This window comes from Gasterosteus aculeatus, chromosome 5, assembly GCF_964276395.1.
Source record: "Gasterosteus aculeatus chromosome 5, fGasAcu3.hap1.1, whole genome shotgun sequence".
Lineage (NCBI taxonomy): Eukaryota > Metazoa > Chordata > Actinopteri > Perciformes > Gasterosteidae > Gasterosteus > Gasterosteus aculeatus.
Window position 1 is genome coordinate 13916341 of NC_135692.1, and position 19703 is coordinate 13936043.

General features: G+C 45.8%; 3 protein-coding genes across 8 annotated transcripts in view; 2 read left to right on the forward strand and 1 right to left on the reverse strand.

Moving 5' to 3' along the window:
- The window catches only part of lrp2b (low density lipoprotein receptor-related protein 2b), a 30420-nt gene extending 23722 nt beyond the window's left edge, over nucleotides 1-6698 (forward strand). The window contains exons 63-81 of the mRNA XM_040176069.2: nucleotides 98-220; nucleotides 1119-1247; nucleotides 1864-1995; nucleotides 2180-2305; nucleotides 2397-2540; nucleotides 2632-2797; nucleotides 2932-3060; nucleotides 3254-3474; nucleotides 3576-3758; nucleotides 3892-4011; nucleotides 4366-4453; nucleotides 4598-4662; nucleotides 4758-4929; nucleotides 5060-5120; nucleotides 5293-5415; nucleotides 5527-5601; nucleotides 5807-5890; nucleotides 5981-6037; nucleotides 6357-6698. Coding sequence (XP_040032003.2) covers nucleotides 98-220; nucleotides 1119-1247; nucleotides 1864-1995; nucleotides 2180-2305; nucleotides 2397-2540; nucleotides 2632-2797; nucleotides 2932-3060; nucleotides 3254-3474; nucleotides 3576-3758; nucleotides 3892-4011; nucleotides 4366-4453; nucleotides 4598-4662; nucleotides 4758-4929; nucleotides 5060-5120; nucleotides 5293-5415; nucleotides 5527-5601; nucleotides 5807-5890; nucleotides 5981-6037; nucleotides 6357-6383 — 2225 coding nt within the window. The 3' untranslated portion in view covers nucleotides 6384-6698. The remainder of the gene's footprint in view (nucleotides 1-97; nucleotides 221-1118; nucleotides 1248-1863; nucleotides 1996-2179; nucleotides 2306-2396; nucleotides 2541-2631; nucleotides 2798-2931; nucleotides 3061-3253; nucleotides 3475-3575; nucleotides 3759-3891; nucleotides 4012-4365; nucleotides 4454-4597; nucleotides 4663-4757; nucleotides 4930-5059; nucleotides 5121-5292; nucleotides 5416-5526; nucleotides 5602-5806; nucleotides 5891-5980; nucleotides 6038-6356) is intronic.
- Nucleotides 6699-7431: 733 nt separating this feature from the next.
- Nucleotides 7432-16559, forward strand: LOC120819088 (MAGUK p55 subfamily member 3). 6 transcript variants are annotated; one of them, XM_040176194.2, is made up of 19 exons: nucleotides 7432-7726; nucleotides 10334-10453; nucleotides 10560-10678; nucleotides 10902-10979; nucleotides 11128-11208; nucleotides 11340-11477; nucleotides 11674-11755; nucleotides 12113-12198; nucleotides 12303-12377; nucleotides 12469-12665; nucleotides 12796-12854; nucleotides 13368-13385; nucleotides 13472-13564; nucleotides 14294-14440; nucleotides 14548-14628; nucleotides 14860-14953; nucleotides 15044-15152; nucleotides 15305-15424; nucleotides 15508-16559. In XM_040176194.2, exons 2-19 carry the CDS (start codon nucleotides 10429-10431, stop codon nucleotides 15685-15687), a joined length of 1782 nt encoding a protein of 593 aa, XP_040032128.2. In that variant the 5' UTR covers nucleotides 7432-7726; nucleotides 10334-10428; the 3' UTR covers nucleotides 15688-16559. The 6 variants fall into 6 exon arrangements, with proteins under 6 accessions (XP_040032128.2, XP_040032132.2, XP_077959707.1 ...); XM_040176198.2 differs by having other exon boundaries at nucleotides 13523-13564; XM_078103581.1 differs by lacking the exon at nucleotides 7432-7726 and adding an exon at nucleotides 9208-9336.
- Nucleotides 15833-19694, reverse strand: psmc5 (proteasome 26S subunit, ATPase 5). Its single transcript, XM_040176237.2, has 12 exons — nucleotides 19208-19694; nucleotides 18415-18486; nucleotides 18257-18326; nucleotides 18067-18164; nucleotides 17923-17979; nucleotides 17479-17709; nucleotides 17075-17201; nucleotides 16792-16982; nucleotides 16427-16525; nucleotides 16240-16350; nucleotides 16078-16164; nucleotides 15833-15982 (listed from the first exon to the last, which is right to left on the reverse strand). Exons 1-12 carry the CDS (start codon nucleotides 19316-19318, stop codon nucleotides 15929-15931), a joined length of 1308 nt encoding a protein of 435 aa, XP_040032171.2. The 5' UTR covers nucleotides 19319-19694; the 3' UTR covers nucleotides 15833-15928.
- Between the last annotated feature and the right edge of the window lie 9 nt (nucleotides 19695-19703).

The window sequence follows — 19703 nt, forward strand, 5'->3', positions numbered from 1 at the left end:
TGACAAATAAGAAAAAACTGAACGCGTTAAAGCAGCAATTTTTCATTAATCTTTTCTTGTTGAGGTTTTTTCTGAACTTGTGTGTGTGTTTTAACAGTGAATGTGACCTGCGAGATGCCGTCCAGGTTCCGCTGTGCAAACGGTTACTGCATCTACTCCGGCCTGCTGTGCAACCAGAAGGACGAGTGCGGCGATGGCAGCGACGAGAAGGAAGAACTCTGTAAGATCTCACACACGTACGCCACAATCTGCCTGCTCAACGCAGGTTATACTGTGTGGTGGAAGCAAATATCCGTGCCAGTGCTATTTGGCAGAATGAAAGCATTTTTGAAGAACTGTTCCAAAGACTGTGTCAACTGAGGCTTCTAAATGGTTACTGCCGCTGTTGAGGATCATTTGTGACCAATTATCTCTGAATGAACAAGGACTGCAGATGCTGAGGCACAGCTGCTGGCTGCACGAGCTACTCAGACGTTGGATTATTGCTATGACATTGTCACAATATAGTAATAAATAGAGGAATAACAATGTTAATAACAGGAACAAGCAAAGCTGCAATAATCACAATTGTAAATGTAGGTATTTTGCGCGCACGTGGCGTTGCTATGACCAGATTTGTAATGAGCAAATGCGCCACTGATCACTTCCTGGCATCCCCCAGGATTAGTTGGAACATTACAGGCGCTTCCGGAAATTTCCTCTTTAAGGCAACTGAAATAGGAAATCCCCAAATGACATCAGGGTGTCTGCAAAGCACAGAAAGCCTGTAATGTACGCGGGATGAGGAAATGGTCTGTTTTATGGAATGTTACACAATGAGCTTAAGCATCAATCATAGCAAATTATTTTTAAGAGGAGATTAAATAGTATGGTTTAGTCAGGAGGTGGATTTACTTGTAGCTCATCTAATGACATTTGAATTGGATAAGCGCTGGAGTGAATATCGTGCATGATGTTATGGTACATGCCTACATCACAGTATCTTGTCCGTGCTTTGTCTTTTTTTTTTTCGTTGTCAGCGGTATTTATAGACCGCTTGACCTCGTGGAGAAAGCTCTGAATGCAACGTTGGACTGTGCACGTGTGCAGACGACTCACTCTAACTGTGTCCCTCTCAGGCCGCGAGCCCACGCTGCCGCCCTGCACGCTGGAACAGTTTAAATGCACCAACGGACAATGCGTCGCCCTGCCGTACGTGTGTGACCACAACGACAACTGTGGGGATCGCACGGACGAATTGGGCTGCAGTGAGTATCGCGACAAAGCGACCGCTTAGTGGAGACGAAAAAGACAACGCGACGACGACGACGATGATGATGATGATGTGTGCACGGATGATTGCGGATTAAATGTCTACAAAAAGACCACGGCGAAGAAGTGAAGAAAAAGAGCTCATAATCATGACGTACATTTAGCATAATTATGATGATGGAGATGTGGTCTTCTAAGAACGCCCGCTCCGTTCTCAAATTAAAAAAGAAAATAGAGATGTTAACACCATTGTGTAGTTCTGATTTATCCATCCATGCATTCATTTTGTACTCACGACCCAATTATTAAGACGTCTCGTAATTATGAGGTGAAAGATCTTTTCATAATGACAATGGATGGATATGAATGTCATCATCTTCTCTCCTCTGGGAGATCCAGCACCTTTTTAGCATTCAAACTCTGATAACGACTTTTCTGCTACAACTACTATCCCGTTGGCTGAGATATTTATGGGTACATGAAGGTTGGATCGTAAAGATGCATGGAGGTTATTGTGACTTGTAAACACAACCACCGTTGCACCTCATCAGGCAGCTCTTGAATTATTTATTAGACGTGTGGTAAAATGTGCTCTGTGTCGTCTGGCTCAAGATTTTGGCAACGAACGCAACTGTGAAGAGAAGCTGTGCCAGCACGAGTGCACCAACCTGAACGGCACCGGCTTCATCTGCTCCTGCAGGCCGGGATACAGAGTGAACCCAGACAGCACCTACACCTGCCTGGGTACACACACACACACACACACACACACACACTGAATAGTTTCTATAACTCCCCACCGCACATGAGCACGTTTTTAAAATTCTACTGAAAGCGCACAATAACAGCATGATGAAGCGACATCGCACAGGTTAAAGATCTGCCAAAAACCCAAACTGTTTCTCACAGTCTCGTCTTCCTTCCACAGACATCGATGAGTGTGCGGCGTGGGGCACCTGCCCTCAGGTCTGCAAGAACACAAAGGGCGGCTACGACTGCGAGTGTGCCCCCGGTTACCGAAAAGTGGGCGACGGCAACAAGTGCGAGGCCGAGGGTGAGACACGACACTTAGGGACCTTAATTCAAAACCAGAGCGACGTCCCCCCCCCTCTTTTAAATGGTATAAACGCCTGCGTGTCCCTCAGGAGCGACGCCCTTGATGCTTCTACCAGAGAACATTCGCATCCGGAGGTTCAACCTGCAGACGGAGACCTACCACGACTTCCTACTCGAGGAGGAGCGCATCGTGGCTCTGGACTACGACTGGGACCACAACCACACCGGGTTCAGTAGGTCGCACGCAGGCCGACGCTAAACACGTTAAAGACGCTCGCTTAAATGAAAACGGACGTATTGGGTGACGTGGTCGTGCTCTGTCAGGTATGGTGTATTTCACCGTGGCCGGTAAGGACTCCGAAGCGGGCGCCATTAAGAGAGCGTACATCCCTTCAGCGGATGACGGCAGTAACAACATCGGTGCTGCTGTCGACCTCGGCATCAAATACATCACCAGACCAGACGGCGTCGCTGTGGACTGGGTGGGCAGGTGTGTGCCAACTTGAACTCTGAATCCCTTCAAACTCCTGATTTTTCATTTCTATGGATGTTTGTGCACACTAGAAAACGAGCCTCTGCCTGTAAACGTGTTTCAATATTATGTGATTCGTTTTGCAACCGCAGGAACCTTTACTGGGCAGATTCCGGATTGAAGCGGCTGGAGGTGGCCATGCTGGACGGACGCTACAGGAAGCAGCTGGTTAAGACTGAGCTGGGCCAGCCGTCTGCCGTGGCCGTCAACCCGCGACTGGGGTACGACCGCCGGGCTTTAAGAACCTTTGCACAGGTCGCAGCAAATTGGAAGATAAGCGTGTACAAATTCATTCATTTCACACCTGGTTTCTTTTGTTGGACGCTATTGGCTAGTAGAAGTTTACCTGAAAGGTTTGTGGAAAGTTAAATCGACCTTCGTAGCCCAGAACCACAGTCTGTTGCCTTTCTACAGGATGTTGTACTGGGCGGACCGGGGGGACGCGGCCAAGATCGAGCGTTCTTGGCTGGACGGTCAGGAGCGGACGGTGTTGGTGGCCGACGGCCTGGGTTGGCCCACTGGCCTGTCGATCGACTTCACCAACGGCGACAGGATCTACTGGTCCGACTCCAAGGAGAGCCGCATCGAGTCGGTGCTGCCGTCAGGAGGCGACCGCAGAACGGCCGTGTACATAGGTGAGGGTTGGGCGAAGAGAAGGGAAAGGCTCATTCCACTCGGTATTGGAGGGATCTCCAGCAACGGGGCTCCGTTCAATTCTTTACCTTTCGTCTCGTAGATGTGAGAAACCCCTTCAGCGTGAGTGTGTTTGAGGACCACGTCTACTGGAGCACCCAGGAGAAGGGCGAGGTGTTCCGGCAGGACAAGTTTGGCCGCGGGGCAAAGGCCAAGCTGTTGACGGGCGGGCCGTGGCTCACGCAGGTGTCGGTGTACCAGCAGCAGAGATACAACTCCATAGCCAGTAAGCCGCGCGCCTTCCTCTCATGTTCTAACGCCCCGAAAACTTCCTGCTCAAGGTCCTCAAGGTCATCGTTTAAGAAAGTAGATCAGTAGATCAGTACTTGTTTGAAAGGAAGTAATCAATGTCTCCGCAGTGAAGAATCCGTGTAAGGGAACCTGCAGCCACCTGTGTCTGCTCCGGCCTGGGGGGTACACCTGCGCCTGCCCCCAGGGCACCGACTTCACACCCGGCAGCAACACGGAGTGTGATGCTGGTGAGAACAAGCTATTTGTTTTTCCACACCATGTGACGTCATGCATTTAGGTTGCAGCAGTTGATCTCAAATTGCAGCAACGTTAATGCAACTTGCAGGGATTTCTGCTTTCTCTTTACGTGATATTAAATGAATGAACTATAGTCACGTTAAAGTTGGTTAAACGCCTGAGGGCAGAGACAAGGAGTGAAAGTAGGAGTAGTGATAGTAGGTAGTCTCTTATTCAAAGAGGAACTATAGTAGTCGTGGATCTGTGCTACACGTGATCCTCAGTCACGTACCTGTGTGTAGTAGTGTATTGCGTACCGCTGACGTGAAGGTGTCATGTCTGGTCCTTTCAATACATTCGCTCAGGGTTCGATCCTCCCCCCACCATGCCCCCACCGTGTCAGTGTCAAAACGGAGGCACCTGCTACTTTGACGACAACGAGGCTCTTTGCATGTAAGTATTTGCATGAAAATATGCATGCAAAGATATATTCTTACACAAGATAACACGAATAAAACAAAACAATGTGTTGATTGATGCACAAACAAAAATAAATCAGTCAACCACCCTCAACTCTGGTTGTACTTCGTTTGGCAGATGCTCTGCAGACTGGACCGGAGAGTACTGCCAGATAAACGTGCACAACGTGGTTGCATCCTCAAGTATGTTGTATTTTATAGCGTAATAACATTGAAGCATTCACGCTTTGAGCTTTATCTCCTCACACAACGAGCTTCCTTTTGGCCTTCTGTCTCAGTTGGCATAGCGATCGGGGTGACGGTGTTGATTGTGGTTCTGCTGGTCGCTCTGGTCTACGCTGCCAGAAAGAAGTCCAACCTGATGGAGAGAGTATGGAGCAGCTTGCCCAGTATGCCCAGTATGCCCAGTATGCCCAGTATGCCATCTATGCCCAACCTCCCAAGCTTCAGGTGAGATTGTGTAGTTAGAATATAGTGTAGTATTAGACTCGATGCAGAGCTTTTTTCGTTCTACTGAGAGGGTGTATGAGTATGTGTGCACATCACGTTACATGTGGGTTATTTCTGTGTCACTTTTTAGAAACCGCTCATCTCCAAATGCGTCATCAGAGGGACGTGAGACGAGGCAGAATGGTGAAGCGGTAAGGAGCAAAGAAAAAGAGCCGTTTCATTGAAACTACTATTATTTCCCTGCTTCTTCATTGATACTCCAATTGGTTGTATTGATCCTCTCCCAACATGGCTAACGGCTGCCAATCGGCTAAACAAAGAGCAATGACGGTCATCAACTTGTCGCGTTTACCCTGCTTCCAGGTTCCCTCTATGTCCGTGTCCATGGCGGAAACAGACGGGAGGAGTTTTGAGAACCCAGGATATGCACAACCTGTTGCCATGGAGACCGTAGCAACCCACTTCGCTCCCGATGAACCAAACAAGGTCTGCAAACAGAGATTTTTGTACAGAGAAAAGTCAAATCGCATTGTGCATTTTAGGTTTTAGATCTGGCCATTGTTTGATTTTCTGTTCTTGTGATGTTTCCTCGGTCAGGTGAACATAAGTAATCCTTTGTACACGGAGGACGAGCCCACAAGAAGTGCTAACAAACCCGTCACTGTCAACGAGGTCAGTTTCACATTCATCACCCATTTAATGGCTCACAAATGAATTCGTCCATTTCAGAACATGTTCTTAAATATCACAGCACACTCTGGAGAATGCAGGCAGGGAAATATTTATTGTCTATCATCGTTGAATCAACAGTTGCATTGATCTCAAAACACATTCCCGTTGTTGCGTGTGGGTGTGTCGAACCTTGTGGCTGTTTCAGGAGTCTTTCCAGAACCCGGCATACGGCTCGGACCTGGAAGACGTCGTCATCACTTCTACACAAGCGGCTGCTTCCGGCACACGGGTAGCCATGGAGACGCGTGACAAAACGTTACACAGTGTTCCCTGTTCTTATTCTCAGTAATTGCAGCATTTCGTTTCTCCTCTTTTCAAGGTGTCTGAACCCATTCGGGGCGACACTTTTGCGTCTTTCCAGAACCCCACATACATGGTGAGTTCACGATGACGGTAAACTCAATTAAACGTTGACAGGCAGCGGTCAGGTGTCTCAGCACAATATCCATCACTCAGGATTTCTGGATGGCTTTTATTTTGAAATGCTGCGAAGCGTTTGAACGTCATGGGCATCAAATCTCAAAATGTTCTATGTTTGTACTTTAATTTGACGACTTTGCTGTAAATCATGAAAAATGATTTTATTGATCCTCCCTCTTCATGTAAATGTTGAACAAGCAAGATAAATACAACGTGTCTTTTTAGGAAACACAATATCACGAATGTCATTTTTGGTAATTGTGATCTTTCTACAGGAGGACGCACCGGATTCTGAAATTTGATCCAGAGATTAGACCGTGTCCGTGCTTCAGATCTGAAACTTTCATTCATTCTCGTTGGTGTATGTAGCGAGCAACCAGCCGAGCATTTTCTAACACTGACAGATCCAAAACTAATGAGTCAATATAAATCTGGATAGATTTCCATGTTATTTGTGCAAAACAAAAATCAGACATGGTTTACTGCAATTAATAATAACACAAAAAACAAAAAATTAACAGAAACTTGTGAATGACTGTTTATGATTGATTTGTTTTATATCTTTATTTTCATGGTGATTTTGAGGAACTGGAATATTAAAGCGCCCGTTATCATAACTTTCTATCTGTGTGTGGTTTCTGAGCACTAAGACGGAGCTGCCGAGCGTTTATTTTTGTATCGCCCCATCGTTCCATGCGACACGGGAGGACGGGGCTGATGTCATCCACAGATAGGACTCTGATCCCCCAGCTATCCGACCCACTGAGCTGAGATGAAATGCTTTCCCATCATCCATTTAATAACACAGAGAGCCATCGGAGACCTCACTCTCAGGGCAGCGTCGGAGACTCTGCTCCTCTCTGACGACACAAACGTCCCGACGCATCAGGCTCTGCAAAGGGACAAAGGAGTGTGGGGAGGGATCAGTGCACGATAAGGAGGAATATAGACCACCGTGTTGTGGTGCATGATTACTCATAGTCCACGTTTATCAACTATAAATAAATATGTACATGTTAAGCCATCTCAACGGCCCAAAAAGAGTAAGTGTACATCACATTATATATATTTTTGGAAGCCTCGTTGTGTCAGGAACCAAAAAAATCAAATGAAACTTTACAGCAAACATACTCAAAACAATGATGAGACGCTAAGGGATATTATGACATAAATCGGGATTCTGTTTTATATTAAAAAAAAACTAAATTATGGATATATTTGTCACTTCAATTCATATAGGTTTTGCATTTTTTGTACTTGACACACAATAACGATAAAAAGGCAGAAAACGCCTTTTTTACTCTACTATAGTGGTGTCTCTTTTTCTCCTAATGTTCATTTACCCTTCCTTATTTTCATCCAATTAAAAAAAAAAAAAAATCAGCATCCCTCTATTTTCATGTGCGAATCTTTGGTGTCTTTGTCGATTACGAGGGTCCCCTGAAGGCACCACAGACAGACCGGCAGAGAGCAATCTGACTGATGGAGGCGGCTCGTTGAGCGGCTAAATAATACAAGCAGTCAGCTGAAGACGGATTGAACAGACAGAGGGAAATAAGAAGGAATAAAAGAATCGCGTCTTTATGAACGCGGGACGTTGAATTTTCGGGTTGAAAACGCGCACGCCGAGAAGAGCCGCGACGAGGTAAGGACGCTTCCTGACGTGCACGGAACCTCCGCACGGCTCCTCGCTGTCCACGTGTCCGACAAAGAGAAAGATGCTGCTGCGGGGAAGCTGTCAGGTGGCCTCACTTTGCACTAATGTACTTCAAAAGACGCAAAAGCGCATTGCGTTTTTTTCTTGTTTTTATTTAGTATTGTTTTAATAAATTGAGGTTTCCCAACACAAGTGATTAAAACCCGTGCTGCGTGATAATGAGGCGTGTGCATCACCTGTGATTAATTAAACTAAGCCGCCATGAGACTCTAAGCTCATTACGTGAATCTCCTGGTGCTGAATTTAAATGGTGAATGAGTCCTCGGTGGACGAGTCCTCGGTGGACGAGTGCTGAGGTCTGTGACTCCTTCCCTCTTTGCTGCAGGAAAGACTTTTCTTCACGTTTTCCGGCTTCTTTTGTGAGCAGGACGGCCCATTCAGTGACGGTCCGGGTTCTGCACAGTTCAATCAAGGAAAACTGCACCATTCAGAGGTCAAGAGGACGTCTACAGACATATTTTAGCTTTACTTATGAATGAAAATATGATGTTTTTCAATGCAAATAAATGTCCTTCATTAACAAGTGCAAAGCGGTCTTTGTCCACAGGCCCCCTGCCGCGCTGTTTATCCCCACGTTTACACATAACAAGCTCAGTGGGAGTTTAACATCAGCCAGCCGTCAGAAAGCCTGGACAGTTTGGCTCGCCTCCAGACAGATTGGCACTTTGTCAGCCATCACCCCCCCCCCCCCCCCCCCCCCCCCCCCCGGTCCGTAACAACCTACTTGGCTGTTGAAATCCTGTAATGAGTCTGTGTTTCTGTCCCTCAGACATGAAGTCACTCTTCATCCGTTGGCGTCGGAGTGGTGTTCTTCTTAAAAGCTACGATGCATACACATTCGATTGAGCTAGCAGAGTAAATATATTTACTGAAAGTCTTTTTAATTTTTTTTCAAATTTAGCTCACGGTTTCTGCCGTTGACCCAGCGCAGGATCAGAGCCCAGAACCATTTGTTGATCGCCAGGCCGCTACTTTATCCCCCTCTGCGTTGTTTTCCAGGCAAATGAGAGGATTGTCTGCTTTTCACTGCCGGATTTGAGTTTAAACTCCAAACATTTGAACTTCGGCTTTGGGTTAAACAGAAACGAGACACTTGAAGATGTCACGTTGACGTCAACATTTTGCCCCTCAATATTGAGCATAATCTTTAGCTGCTGTGGATTATCGTAATGCCCCAGCAAAATGCACAGAGGGCAACTGCTTTTTCCAGATGGAAAGTGGAATAAAATCTGTCATAAACAGATATGTCCGATTGGCCATGTGGGTGGCATTATAGACACACACACACACACACACACAGAGCGGGGGGCAGATGGCATCAGCACTGTCTCTTTGTCCCCCTTTCGGGTCGGGAACAGGTGGTGGGCGTGTTGGCTTTGGTTTTATGGATTTTCTGCGCGCGTGAGAGTAGAAAGCACAGTAACGCAACGCTCTTCGAAACATGATGTCAGTTCAATGCTACGCAGACTTCGTGATGGGACGGATGATGTTGTCACAACCGTCAAGTCTTTGTGAGGATAAAAGACAACGAGGCTGAGGTGAGCGTAGGGGCCGCGAGAAGAGAGCCGCGCGAGTACAGAACTTGTCATCGTGCCGTCTCTCGGCACCAGCGAGCCTCCAGCAGACAACTTCTGCATGGAAGCCTTTTTGGAACGCGAGAAGACGTCAACGTTAACACAAAGTCGATATTGTTTTGTTAAAGTGAAGATGACAGCAAGGACGTGACGGCTCCGAGGACGTTTGTCTCTGTGGTTTTTTTTTTGCTTTTCTATAACTGCAGAAAACCGAATTGAGCGTCACTGAATTGGTACATCAACGTTCTTTCTTTTTATTTTATCAGCTTCAGCGGTTTCAGTCCAACAACGAATTCTAATGTGTACAAAAACGTGGGTAGCTCGTGTCCTTTGATCGCTGTATTGTTCTCCGTGCTTGAGTTTTCCATTTCCCATCGTTTGATATTTGAAATAATGAATGCTTTCCAGTGTGACTTCTGCTCCACGCGGCTTTTCAGTTTCTATTCCAGTCTCTGGCCGTTTTCTAATCTTCTTCATTGTATTCATTGAAATCCTCTGATGCATTCAGAGCACGGCTGTCTTAAATTAAGGAGACTGGATAAAACCACCATATGCGCCGTGGTAACCCAGCAAGTATTTAGCGCGATTGACTCCGTGTGTGAGAGGGGGGAAAAAAGCCCAGAAAGATGAGAGCTTTAAAGCTCCTCTCAGCCTCTCGTAATTAGAGGGCGGGATGGAGGGACGCAGTGAAAGAAGGTCAGGGACGGAGTCCGAGTGCGTCGGGAGGGACGTCCTCTCAATGGAGTGGCGTTGTACACATAAGTAGCATTTCCTTCTGTTAATATGTTAACCAGAAGCTTTGAGCTGCATGGAACGTGTAATTATGAGACTCCACAACACAAATATAACGACTAACCTTTTTAATATGTCCAAAAATCTAAACTACGTGTGAGGAAAATCAATCCTCCACACAATTATTGTTGGATAACTCTCTTGCTAAAATGTGTTGCATTGGACCCAGCTGTCTGCGATTCTTCTCCTCGGTCCTACACGAGGAACCAAAGGAGCCGGCGGGGAGAGTCGCTCTTCCTCGTGTTCCCTCCTCTTCCTGGAGCCATGCCCATCGTGTCTACAAGCACAGGTATGTCCGCTGAAGCTACCTGTCCGTTCTATGCCGGGGGAGGGGGGTTGGGGGGGGGGGGTCAGAGCGATTGTTGAGAAACTGTCCTGTTTGCTATGACCTACAGGGCTGCATGAGACTCTAACCCATCTCACCTCTCGGCTGCACTCCGGGGCCAAACACAAGGAGGAGCTGGGCTTCCTCACGGATGTCTTCAGTGAGAAGAGCCTCGGATACCTCATGAAGGTACCGCAGATACGATTCAGGAAGTGACTTCTCCATATGTGTGAAACCGCATCGGACGAAGGGATTTATCTTTTATATCAAAAACAATTCTTACCAATATTTTACGGGTCGATATGCGATGGTAGAAACTGCAGATTTAGATTCTTAGAAACGGACCTTCAAATGTCACGCAGAAGGAATTCTCATCGTTTGTTTGTTTGTATTCATGTGTCTCACATGCCAGATTCATGAGAAACTGAAGCAATATGAGAAACACAGCCCCTCTCCAGTTCTACACAGCGCCACCTGCCTGGCAGAGGATGTAGGTGCCGTCTCTCCTCAGTGTTTCTAAGCAGAACTAAACTTGAATATTGTAGTTAAATACAAGTAGACGTTCATTTGACTTTCTTAAGTAAGCGTATTTAATTTGATGTTTCACTATTTCAAGTTGTGATTTGCTGATTCACCAGCTGGCAGAGGAACTTCAGAACGGGCCCCTGGAGGACGATGAGCGGGAACTGCTTCTCCTCCTGAGCACCCCCCACCTCAAGGTACACACTCACACATTTCAATGCATCGTAAGGTGCTACTGGAGGAGACGTTTGACTTGATTTGTTGTTATTCAGGCCATGGAACGTTATACACGTTATATTATCGAGGCCCTTAAATCCTCTCGAAACAGGCGGTGCTGTCAGCGCACGACACGGTGGCCCAGAAGAAATTTGACCCGGTGCTGCCGCCGCTGCCGGAGGACGTGGACGACGACCTGGAGGAAGAGTCGGTGAAGATCGTCCGCCTGGTGAAGAACAAAGAGCCGCTGGTGAGAGCTCTTCCTTCCCCAGCAGCTATGCTTCTTCTGCCCTCAAAGGGGCCTTAATTACATCTTAATGGAGCTGCATTGAGGCGTTGGAGGGACCAAAGGTGTGAAGTGGGGGTCGTAACATCTTGTGGTGAGAATGAACATGAGATGCAAGGTGTATACTGGATGTCAGATTTCCTTGTGTCTTTTCAACCAGGGAGCGACCATCCGGAGAGACGAGGTGACTGGAGCCGTCATCGTGGCCAGAATCATGAGGGGAGGGGCGGCCCACCGCAGTGGTGAGAGACGGCGGTGTTCGCACGGCATGCGCTGCGACGCAGGATTCAGTTGTGCTTTATTTTTACCAACAAACAAAACTTTGCGTCCGGCAAGACTTCCATTTCTCTAATGAAATGAAATGCTAAGAGAAGTGAGATTATGTTGCGTAACCCCATGATCACCAGATCAAATCCTTGAGATTAGTACAGCAAGATTGCGTATTTTGAGATTACAAACGAGGGTCGCTCCTGGCTGTTGTCATGGAAGTGTTTTAAACTCAAGCATAATGAAAAATTGTTGTTGTTTCTTCTTCATGTCGGAGTCTGAAGAGCTTCACATTCTGGGGCTTTTCTTTTCTTCTTGCTCGGGGTTTCCAGGCCTGGTGCACGTTGGTGATGAGCTTCGAGAGGTCAATGGAAATCGGATCGCCCACAGAAGGCCCGATGAAATTAGTCAGATTCTGGTAAACGGGGGAGTGTGGGGGGGGGGGGGGGGGGGCTTTTCGCCATATTGCGCCTTACCAGTTGAGATACTGTATGATCGCTCACTGATGATGTGTTTGATCAGTGCCAGTCCCAAGGCTCCATCACACTGAAAATCATTCCAGCTGTGGTAGAAGAAGACCAGCTGAAGGAAAGCAGGGTAAGAATTTAACTTTGGGAACCGGCTGTTCATTTAACGCACGGATATGACCGATCCAGCTATATGTGCTGATGGATCATTCCTCCTAAAGGTCTACCTCCGGGCTTTGTTCGACTACACGCCGTACGAGGACAAGGCCACGCCGTGCCAAGAGGCGGGACTGCCTTTCCACCGCGGGGACATCCTTCAGGTCGTCAGCCAGGAGGACGCCACCTGGTGGCAGGCCAAGAGAATTGGTGACTGTAACCTGCGGGCCGCCCTCATCCCCTCCACGCAGTTCCAGGAGAGGTAGTGAGCGTCGACTGTGATGACTAGGAGATGCCGCGTGGAGCCGATGTGACTTGGATCCAAGAACACGATTCCCTTTCTATCGTTTAAAAAAAAAAAAAAAAAAAAATGTTTAATTTGACCTTTCCAGGCGTCTGCGGTACAGGATGAAAATGGGTTCTTCCCCCTTTGGCTCCAAAGCTTCTACATGTAAGCCCGATTCACCCCTTTGACCTACAGCGTTAATATAAATGTACACAAAGCTCAGATCGCTTGGACAACGCTTGTTGTGCAGGACTGATTTGGCCCCGGAGACCTCGAAATAGGGATGATGATGATGATGGAACAGGGGATAAACCTTTACAAAAAAATGCAATGTAATCTCTTGTTTTATTTCCCAATCCAATTTTAAAAGTAAAAGGACACGGCTTGGTTTTTAAAACGTAGTATATTAGTAGTAAATAGTATATTCGCCAGACACTTGTTGTCGTGTGTGTAGTCTATGTGCTTAAGAGTTAAACCTTCCGCTGACGTGAAGAACATAAAGAAAAACGAAATTAGTTGGTGTGAGAATTTTATGCATCGATGCTGTTTAGAACTGACATTCACAAGACCAAAGAGAAAGTACGTAAAGGTCCCAGTGTATATTATCGCGGTGTAGTAGTTCTAATATTGTCTCTGAATAGTGATGCTTTTTGTTATTTCTTGCTTTGCTCACGTAAGGCGATCGGGGGGAAAGAGGTAAGTGGGGGAAAAAAGGCCACCCTGCACGTTTCCCTCCTTCCTACCTTTTTGCTACTGAACTGAAGCCTGTTCTGATATTAAAGCACCACCCACATCAACCTGTCCTCCCTCTCGTCCCGCATGGCGTCCTGCAGAAGACTGCGACCGCGAGGGAGCTCTGAATGGAAAGGACATGGGTGAGGAGGCGCAAGTATTGAGTTTATGTTCATCCCTGTGACATTTGTGCTCACTGTGTGGCTGAGAGCTGCACGGGACAAGTGAACATATAAACGTATACAGTGAATCTCTGTAGTGGGAACAGCAACGGAATATGATTCCAGAAACACTCGAGTCAAATATAAAGCGTGTGTCGCTGCTGTGCGCACAAAATGACTCTGAGGGCCTGTGGAATATTTTAGGGACATTGGCATAACATTCTTTTATGACACACAATAGTATTCCACTCTAACAACAATGTGGTTCTTCTAGTTTACTATTTGTGTGTGTGTGTGTGTGTGTGTGTGTGTGTGTGTGTGTGTGTGTGTGTGTGTAAAAAGGGTCCTGCTTATAATATTTTGAAAAAAATAATCATTAGTCGAGCAAACTCTCAAACCGTATTGTAAGGTACATTTAAAATTGATAAACTAAATATAGTGTTAAAAAAATACATAAATGGTGAGTATAGTATTTAGAAAATTATCTCATTTTTCTGATTAAAAATTGCACATAAAATATGGTTCAATATATCAGTTTGTGCCTCACAGCGTCTCCTCGCGCAGCACGCTGAAGCTGTTTGGTGACGAGGTCGACAAATTGCCTTTTCAGTTAGAAATCTCCACATTAAATGTGATATTGGGAAACTGGTATTACTCTTAGATGGATCCCTTTCAAACGCCACGTCTGTGTTTTCATTTCTTTGACCACAGCTGGTTCCCGCCTCAGGAAAGATCGCCTCAGTTCCCCGGGAGAACCTCGAGCTCCAGAGGCCACTCGAGCAGAGTTCCAGATTTATGAGGAAGTGACTCAAAATATGCCCCGACCCGGTGAAAGGCCTCGGCTCATAGTACTGATAGGTGGGTTCTGCTACGTGTGGGGAAACCCATCGGCTTGCATACTGTCCCTCAGTAGGTGATTGTGTTCTTGTCCTTTCTGCTTTTTATGCTGCCGTTCTGGATCTCAGGTTCTCTGGGAGCTCGGATCACTGAGCTCAAACAGAAGGTGATCGCTCAAAACCCTCAACTTTATGGTTTGGCTGTGCCTCGTAAGTCTCGTCTTTAACTCGCACAAAGTGTGCAACGGCCTTTTTTCCTGTCATAAAAGTTGAATAAACACCAAATGCAAAAACTAAATTAATTTGATGCTAAGAGTAAACATGTAAATGTTATTTTTTGGAGTGTGACATCATGCCTTATAATGAAGTGTGTACCTCCAAAGCACACACAGTCGTTATCTCTCCTTCCTGCTGGCTGTGTTTTAAACATGTGACCTGAAGATACTACCCGAGCCAGGAGGTGCTACGAGAGGGAAGGCGTAGAATACCACTTCATCAACAAAGCAGCTTTCGACGCCGGCATACAAGGGGGCAAGTGAGTGTTGGACGCCGTCTATTCGCCCGTGAAAACTGATTACAGCGAGTGGTTTGTAGGAGAATCACGGCTGGTTTTGTACCTCTGCAGATTTATTGAATTCGGTGAGTATAAAGATAATCTGTATGGCACCAGCTTGGAATCCATCCACAGGACGTTGGATCAGAACAAGGTCTGTCTCGTGGACGTGCAGCCAGAGGTGAGTATCTGAATGAAAAGGTCTCCATTTAAAACAATGCAGGGGATTTCATTCCACATGTTGTAAATTGCACTTTTGCATTAGACTCCATGAGTAATATTTTACACCTACGGCAGTGTTGTCATTCTTTGTTTTTTTACCCCCACATTCAGGCAGTGGTGACTCTCCGTACGGCTGATTTCAAACCGTATGTGATCTTTGTGAGACCTCGCATCGACGACGTTCAAAGTAAATCACTTGGCTCCTCTTCCTCGCTCAGCTCAGTTATCACGGTGAGTCACATTAAACTCTAAACGCAGCCTCTTCTGTTGAAGCGATTGACACATGGCAGAATTTGACGTTTCTAACTGACCAGGAGGATGATCTGCACGAAATGAAACAGTCGGCGGAGCAGATCGACGCGTGCTACAGCTCCTGGGTGGACTATGTGTTGATGAAGGAGGACCCGGTCAGTGCCTTAGCTGAGCTGCAGGTGGTACTGGAGCAGGTGCAGACGGAGCGGCAGTGGGTGCCTGTGTCCTGGGTCAGGAGCTAACTTCCATATTGTCACCATTCCACACATGCTGGGTCGCTTTGATCTGTAAGACCAGCCATATTATAGTTCTAATGGAGTAGGTCTGCAGACCAACTTTGCTTTGACACGATGGTGAATTAAGAAATAAAACCCCATGTGCCATCCATTTGGAGAAACCATTTACTCTAGAATGACAATTATAAACCAAACAAAAAAGGAAAATATACATGTTTGCATTGTGTGCAAGAACACACAAGGCCTTTCACTTCCACAGCTTCTTGATCGACATGTTCTTCTCGCTGTCTTTCTGCATCACCTGGTGAGGAGAACGTGGAAATTGGTAATTAGCTTCATTCTAAACCAAGACAGTGTGGCGAGAGACATCAGAAGGTGGACCCTAGTTACACAAACCTTTGCCACAGCCATCTCAAAGTCCTCCTGGGTGACGTGAACTCTCCTTTCCCTCAGAGCATACATCCCTGCCTCTGTGCAAACACCCTGACAAAAGAAGAGGATATTAAATAAATGGCCTTTTAAGAGCCAACAGCAGCCACTTAGTGAGCCGATTCTCACCTTAACCTCAGCACCAGAGGCTCCGGGCATCAGCTCTGCAATCTTCCTCAGATTAATGCCACGTGTCAGGTTCATCTTCCTGGAATGGATCTTCAAGATGTCCAGACGGGCCTAATCACGCAGAATTAAGATCATCAATACAAGAATGACAGTGTGTATGAGTTTGTATTCTGTGCAAGTGACTCACCTCTTCATTTGGAGGAGGGAACTCAATCTTTCTATCGATCCTGCCTGGCCTGAGCAGAGCTGAATCCAGGATGTCGATACGGTTGGTGGCCATAATGACCTGAGAGAAAGTGGAATAAAATTTTAAAAACAAATATGCATATCTTTCTTTATCACATCAGGCACTCGGCCCCTCAATCATTGGATTACACAACATCAACATAAGAATCTCACGTGGGCTGCTCCAAACTAATATCTACAGATTCTCTTCCAGGCTTTGTGCAACAAAGATATTTTAATGCTAATTGTAGATGTGAGGAAGGGGCTGCCCTGTTCACAATATAAAACCAACCATATTCTGAAAGGTTTGTGTGGGTGAGCTACTACCTTGATGTTCTTTGTGGCCTCGAAACCATCCAGCTGATTGAGGAGCTCCAGCATCGTCCTCTGCACCTCACTGTCACCACCTGAGCCTCCCTCCAGACGAGACGACCCGATGGAGTCGATCTCATCCATGAAGATGATGGAGGGAGCGTGTTCTCTGGCCATGACGAACAGCTCACGTACCATACGAGCGCCTGCCAGATAACGAAGGAACCAGGGTTATGAATTCTGATCAGATTGAAAGATGAACCAAGAATGGAAAAGAATTCCATGGAGTGTCAGTCACCCTCTCCAATGAACTTCTGGACCAGCTCAGAGCCAGACACCCGGATGAATGTACAGTCAGTGTGGTGGGCTACAGCTCTGGCCAGCAGGGTCTTCCCTGTACCCGGGGGGCCGTACAGTAGCACGCCCTGCACACATATGGACAAAACAGAAATCAGAACAAACAGCACACAAACTGACTGATACACTATTGAAAATCACAAAGTGTGGTATTTGTTGCTTTTCATCTGCGCTGTAGAATTGTAAATAATGTATTTGGGGTAAAAAAACGATTTAGGCATGTGATAGCCATTCTGCAAGGTGTATGTGTTTGAAATTAAAAAAATGTCCCATTTGGGAAGGGGTATAACACCACAAAACTGTTGTACAGCTCTTGTACACTATGAGCTCTCCTCAATCACTCACCTTAGGTTGTGCAATGCCTAAAGCCTCAAAGAGCTCTGGGTGCTTGACAGGCAACTCAATCACTTCTTTGATCTCCTTGATCTGTTTATCCAGGCCACCAATCATTTCATAGGTAGAGTCTGGCACCTTCTCCACCATCATAAGGGATACCAGAGGGTCCACTTTGTTGGGCAGGATCTTGTGCAGGGTGTAACTGTCGTTACGCAGAGCTACGCGGCAATTTGCAGTTACCTGACGCACAAATTACAAATGGGATGAGATAATAGGGAGGAATACGCCTGACATTAAATCCATTATTAAGGAATCCTTTAAATCCTTTAGTTAAAAATGAAATGCGAATGCGTTTTACAACAGGTCTGTTGTTGTTGTTGTTGTTAATCGTGATAGTTTACCCGATGCCAGCCTATTAACCATGATTAGTTTAACAACAAATATAATACTAACATCATTGATGTCAATGTTCTTGTCCACATCCACGACAAATTTTCCTTCTGGATGAACCTAAGAAATGATGAGAAGACGTGACATTTAAACTGTCAGCTAGTGCTCAACATACAGCGCGGTACAAAGCACAAGTCCAGAGCATACCTTCACCAGCACTTTCTTCTTGTCCATGACCCTAACCACTTCCCCTACGTAGGACCCCTGCTCCTGCAGTAACTGCAGCTCCTCACGAAGGAGACGCACTGAAAGACAAAAAAAACCCTGTTATTTTCAACAATTTTGTGCGATAGAATTATAAAATATTCGGCCGCTGGAGCGATGACAAACCGTGTACCTTTGGCATTGAGCTCATTTCTCTGTGCCTGCAGACGCCGGAGATTCTGGCTCTTGTCATTTACTGTCAACTGTTAGAAAAACCATTGGGTCAGCATTGACAGGCTAGCGGAAATTGCACAATACAGTCAAATTAATGCAGGTACGTTGTTTTCTTACCTGTAACTCTTCTATCTTAGACAAGTAGTACTGCCGGAGACCCGAGCCACCTTTACTATCCCCCATCTCCATCTGTTAATGAAAATAATGTACTTTATTTAACTCTAAAAAGTGAAAATGGTGAAATCTAAATATATCCCAAAAAAGCAGGATGAAAGTGATCACATTCGAGAAGCTAACGATAGCGTTTTTGATGGATTAAAGACAAGTGAAACAAAAGAATGCCATATAAAAGTTACAATGTCCACACACTGTTGAGAAAATCTGTGAAAAGCAATACTCGGGGTTCGTAACGTTGGTGCCAAATCTTCATTCAGTTAAGTTAGTCTTGCTGACTAACATTAGGCTAGTTAGCGTTAGTTAGCGAACTGTTAGCTCTCACTAGCGAGATGTCAAATGAGAAGCGGTAGCTTACCGAACGCTTGGTGCTCAAACTAATATTTTAACATTGGTTAATTCGTATTACAGTCGTATTCTAACCCTATTTATAGACCACAGACGCTGACAATCATTCAGAGTAGCTAGCTCAAGATAGCGGTTCGTTGAATTGACAGTGAGCCTCGGCTAGCCACTTAATGGTAGCTAGCTAGGTTAGCTACAATGAGACAGCAAACCGGCAGCATTCTAACGACATTTAGTTTTGGTAGAAATAACATTTTATTATTTACAGCCGATTTGTCCATCCACTCCTCATCATAACCACTTTAAGATGGATATTCATCGAATCATCAACGTCTCTTTGGTAGTATATGAACAATAAAACCAACAAAACGACAGAAAAAAATACACCTACATGACCAGCTCCGTCCACCTCCATCTTGGATTTTTCCACTTCCGCTTGATTTGAGACGAATTTCCGGTAAACTTCTTCCTCGGGTTTTTCTTTTCTTTTAGTTGCGCACATCGCCCCCTGTTGTTTATTTCTATAAGTACAGATTATTTTGCAGCCACAATTGGCTTTGTTTCTAGGTTACCGTTTTCCAACTAACTTGGCGCTGTATAATTACGTTTCAAAGCTTAATTTCCTTTTACAAACCCGTTTTACCTGTTTCATAACTGAGTAAACCTCAGTTCTCATCTTTGCTTGGAACCAGTTTCACTTTAGAAGTAGAAGCAAAGGGTCTGTGTTGTGGGTGTATTTTGGAGCAGTTTTAAACAGGTAGGGCAAGTCCTAACTGAAAATATGAAAATACTGCACTCAGACCAACCGGAGCCCTTAGACCCGTTCTTACATGCACACTCATGGCTACTTGTCGACTTTGCAACGTGTTCTACATCATCAAATAACA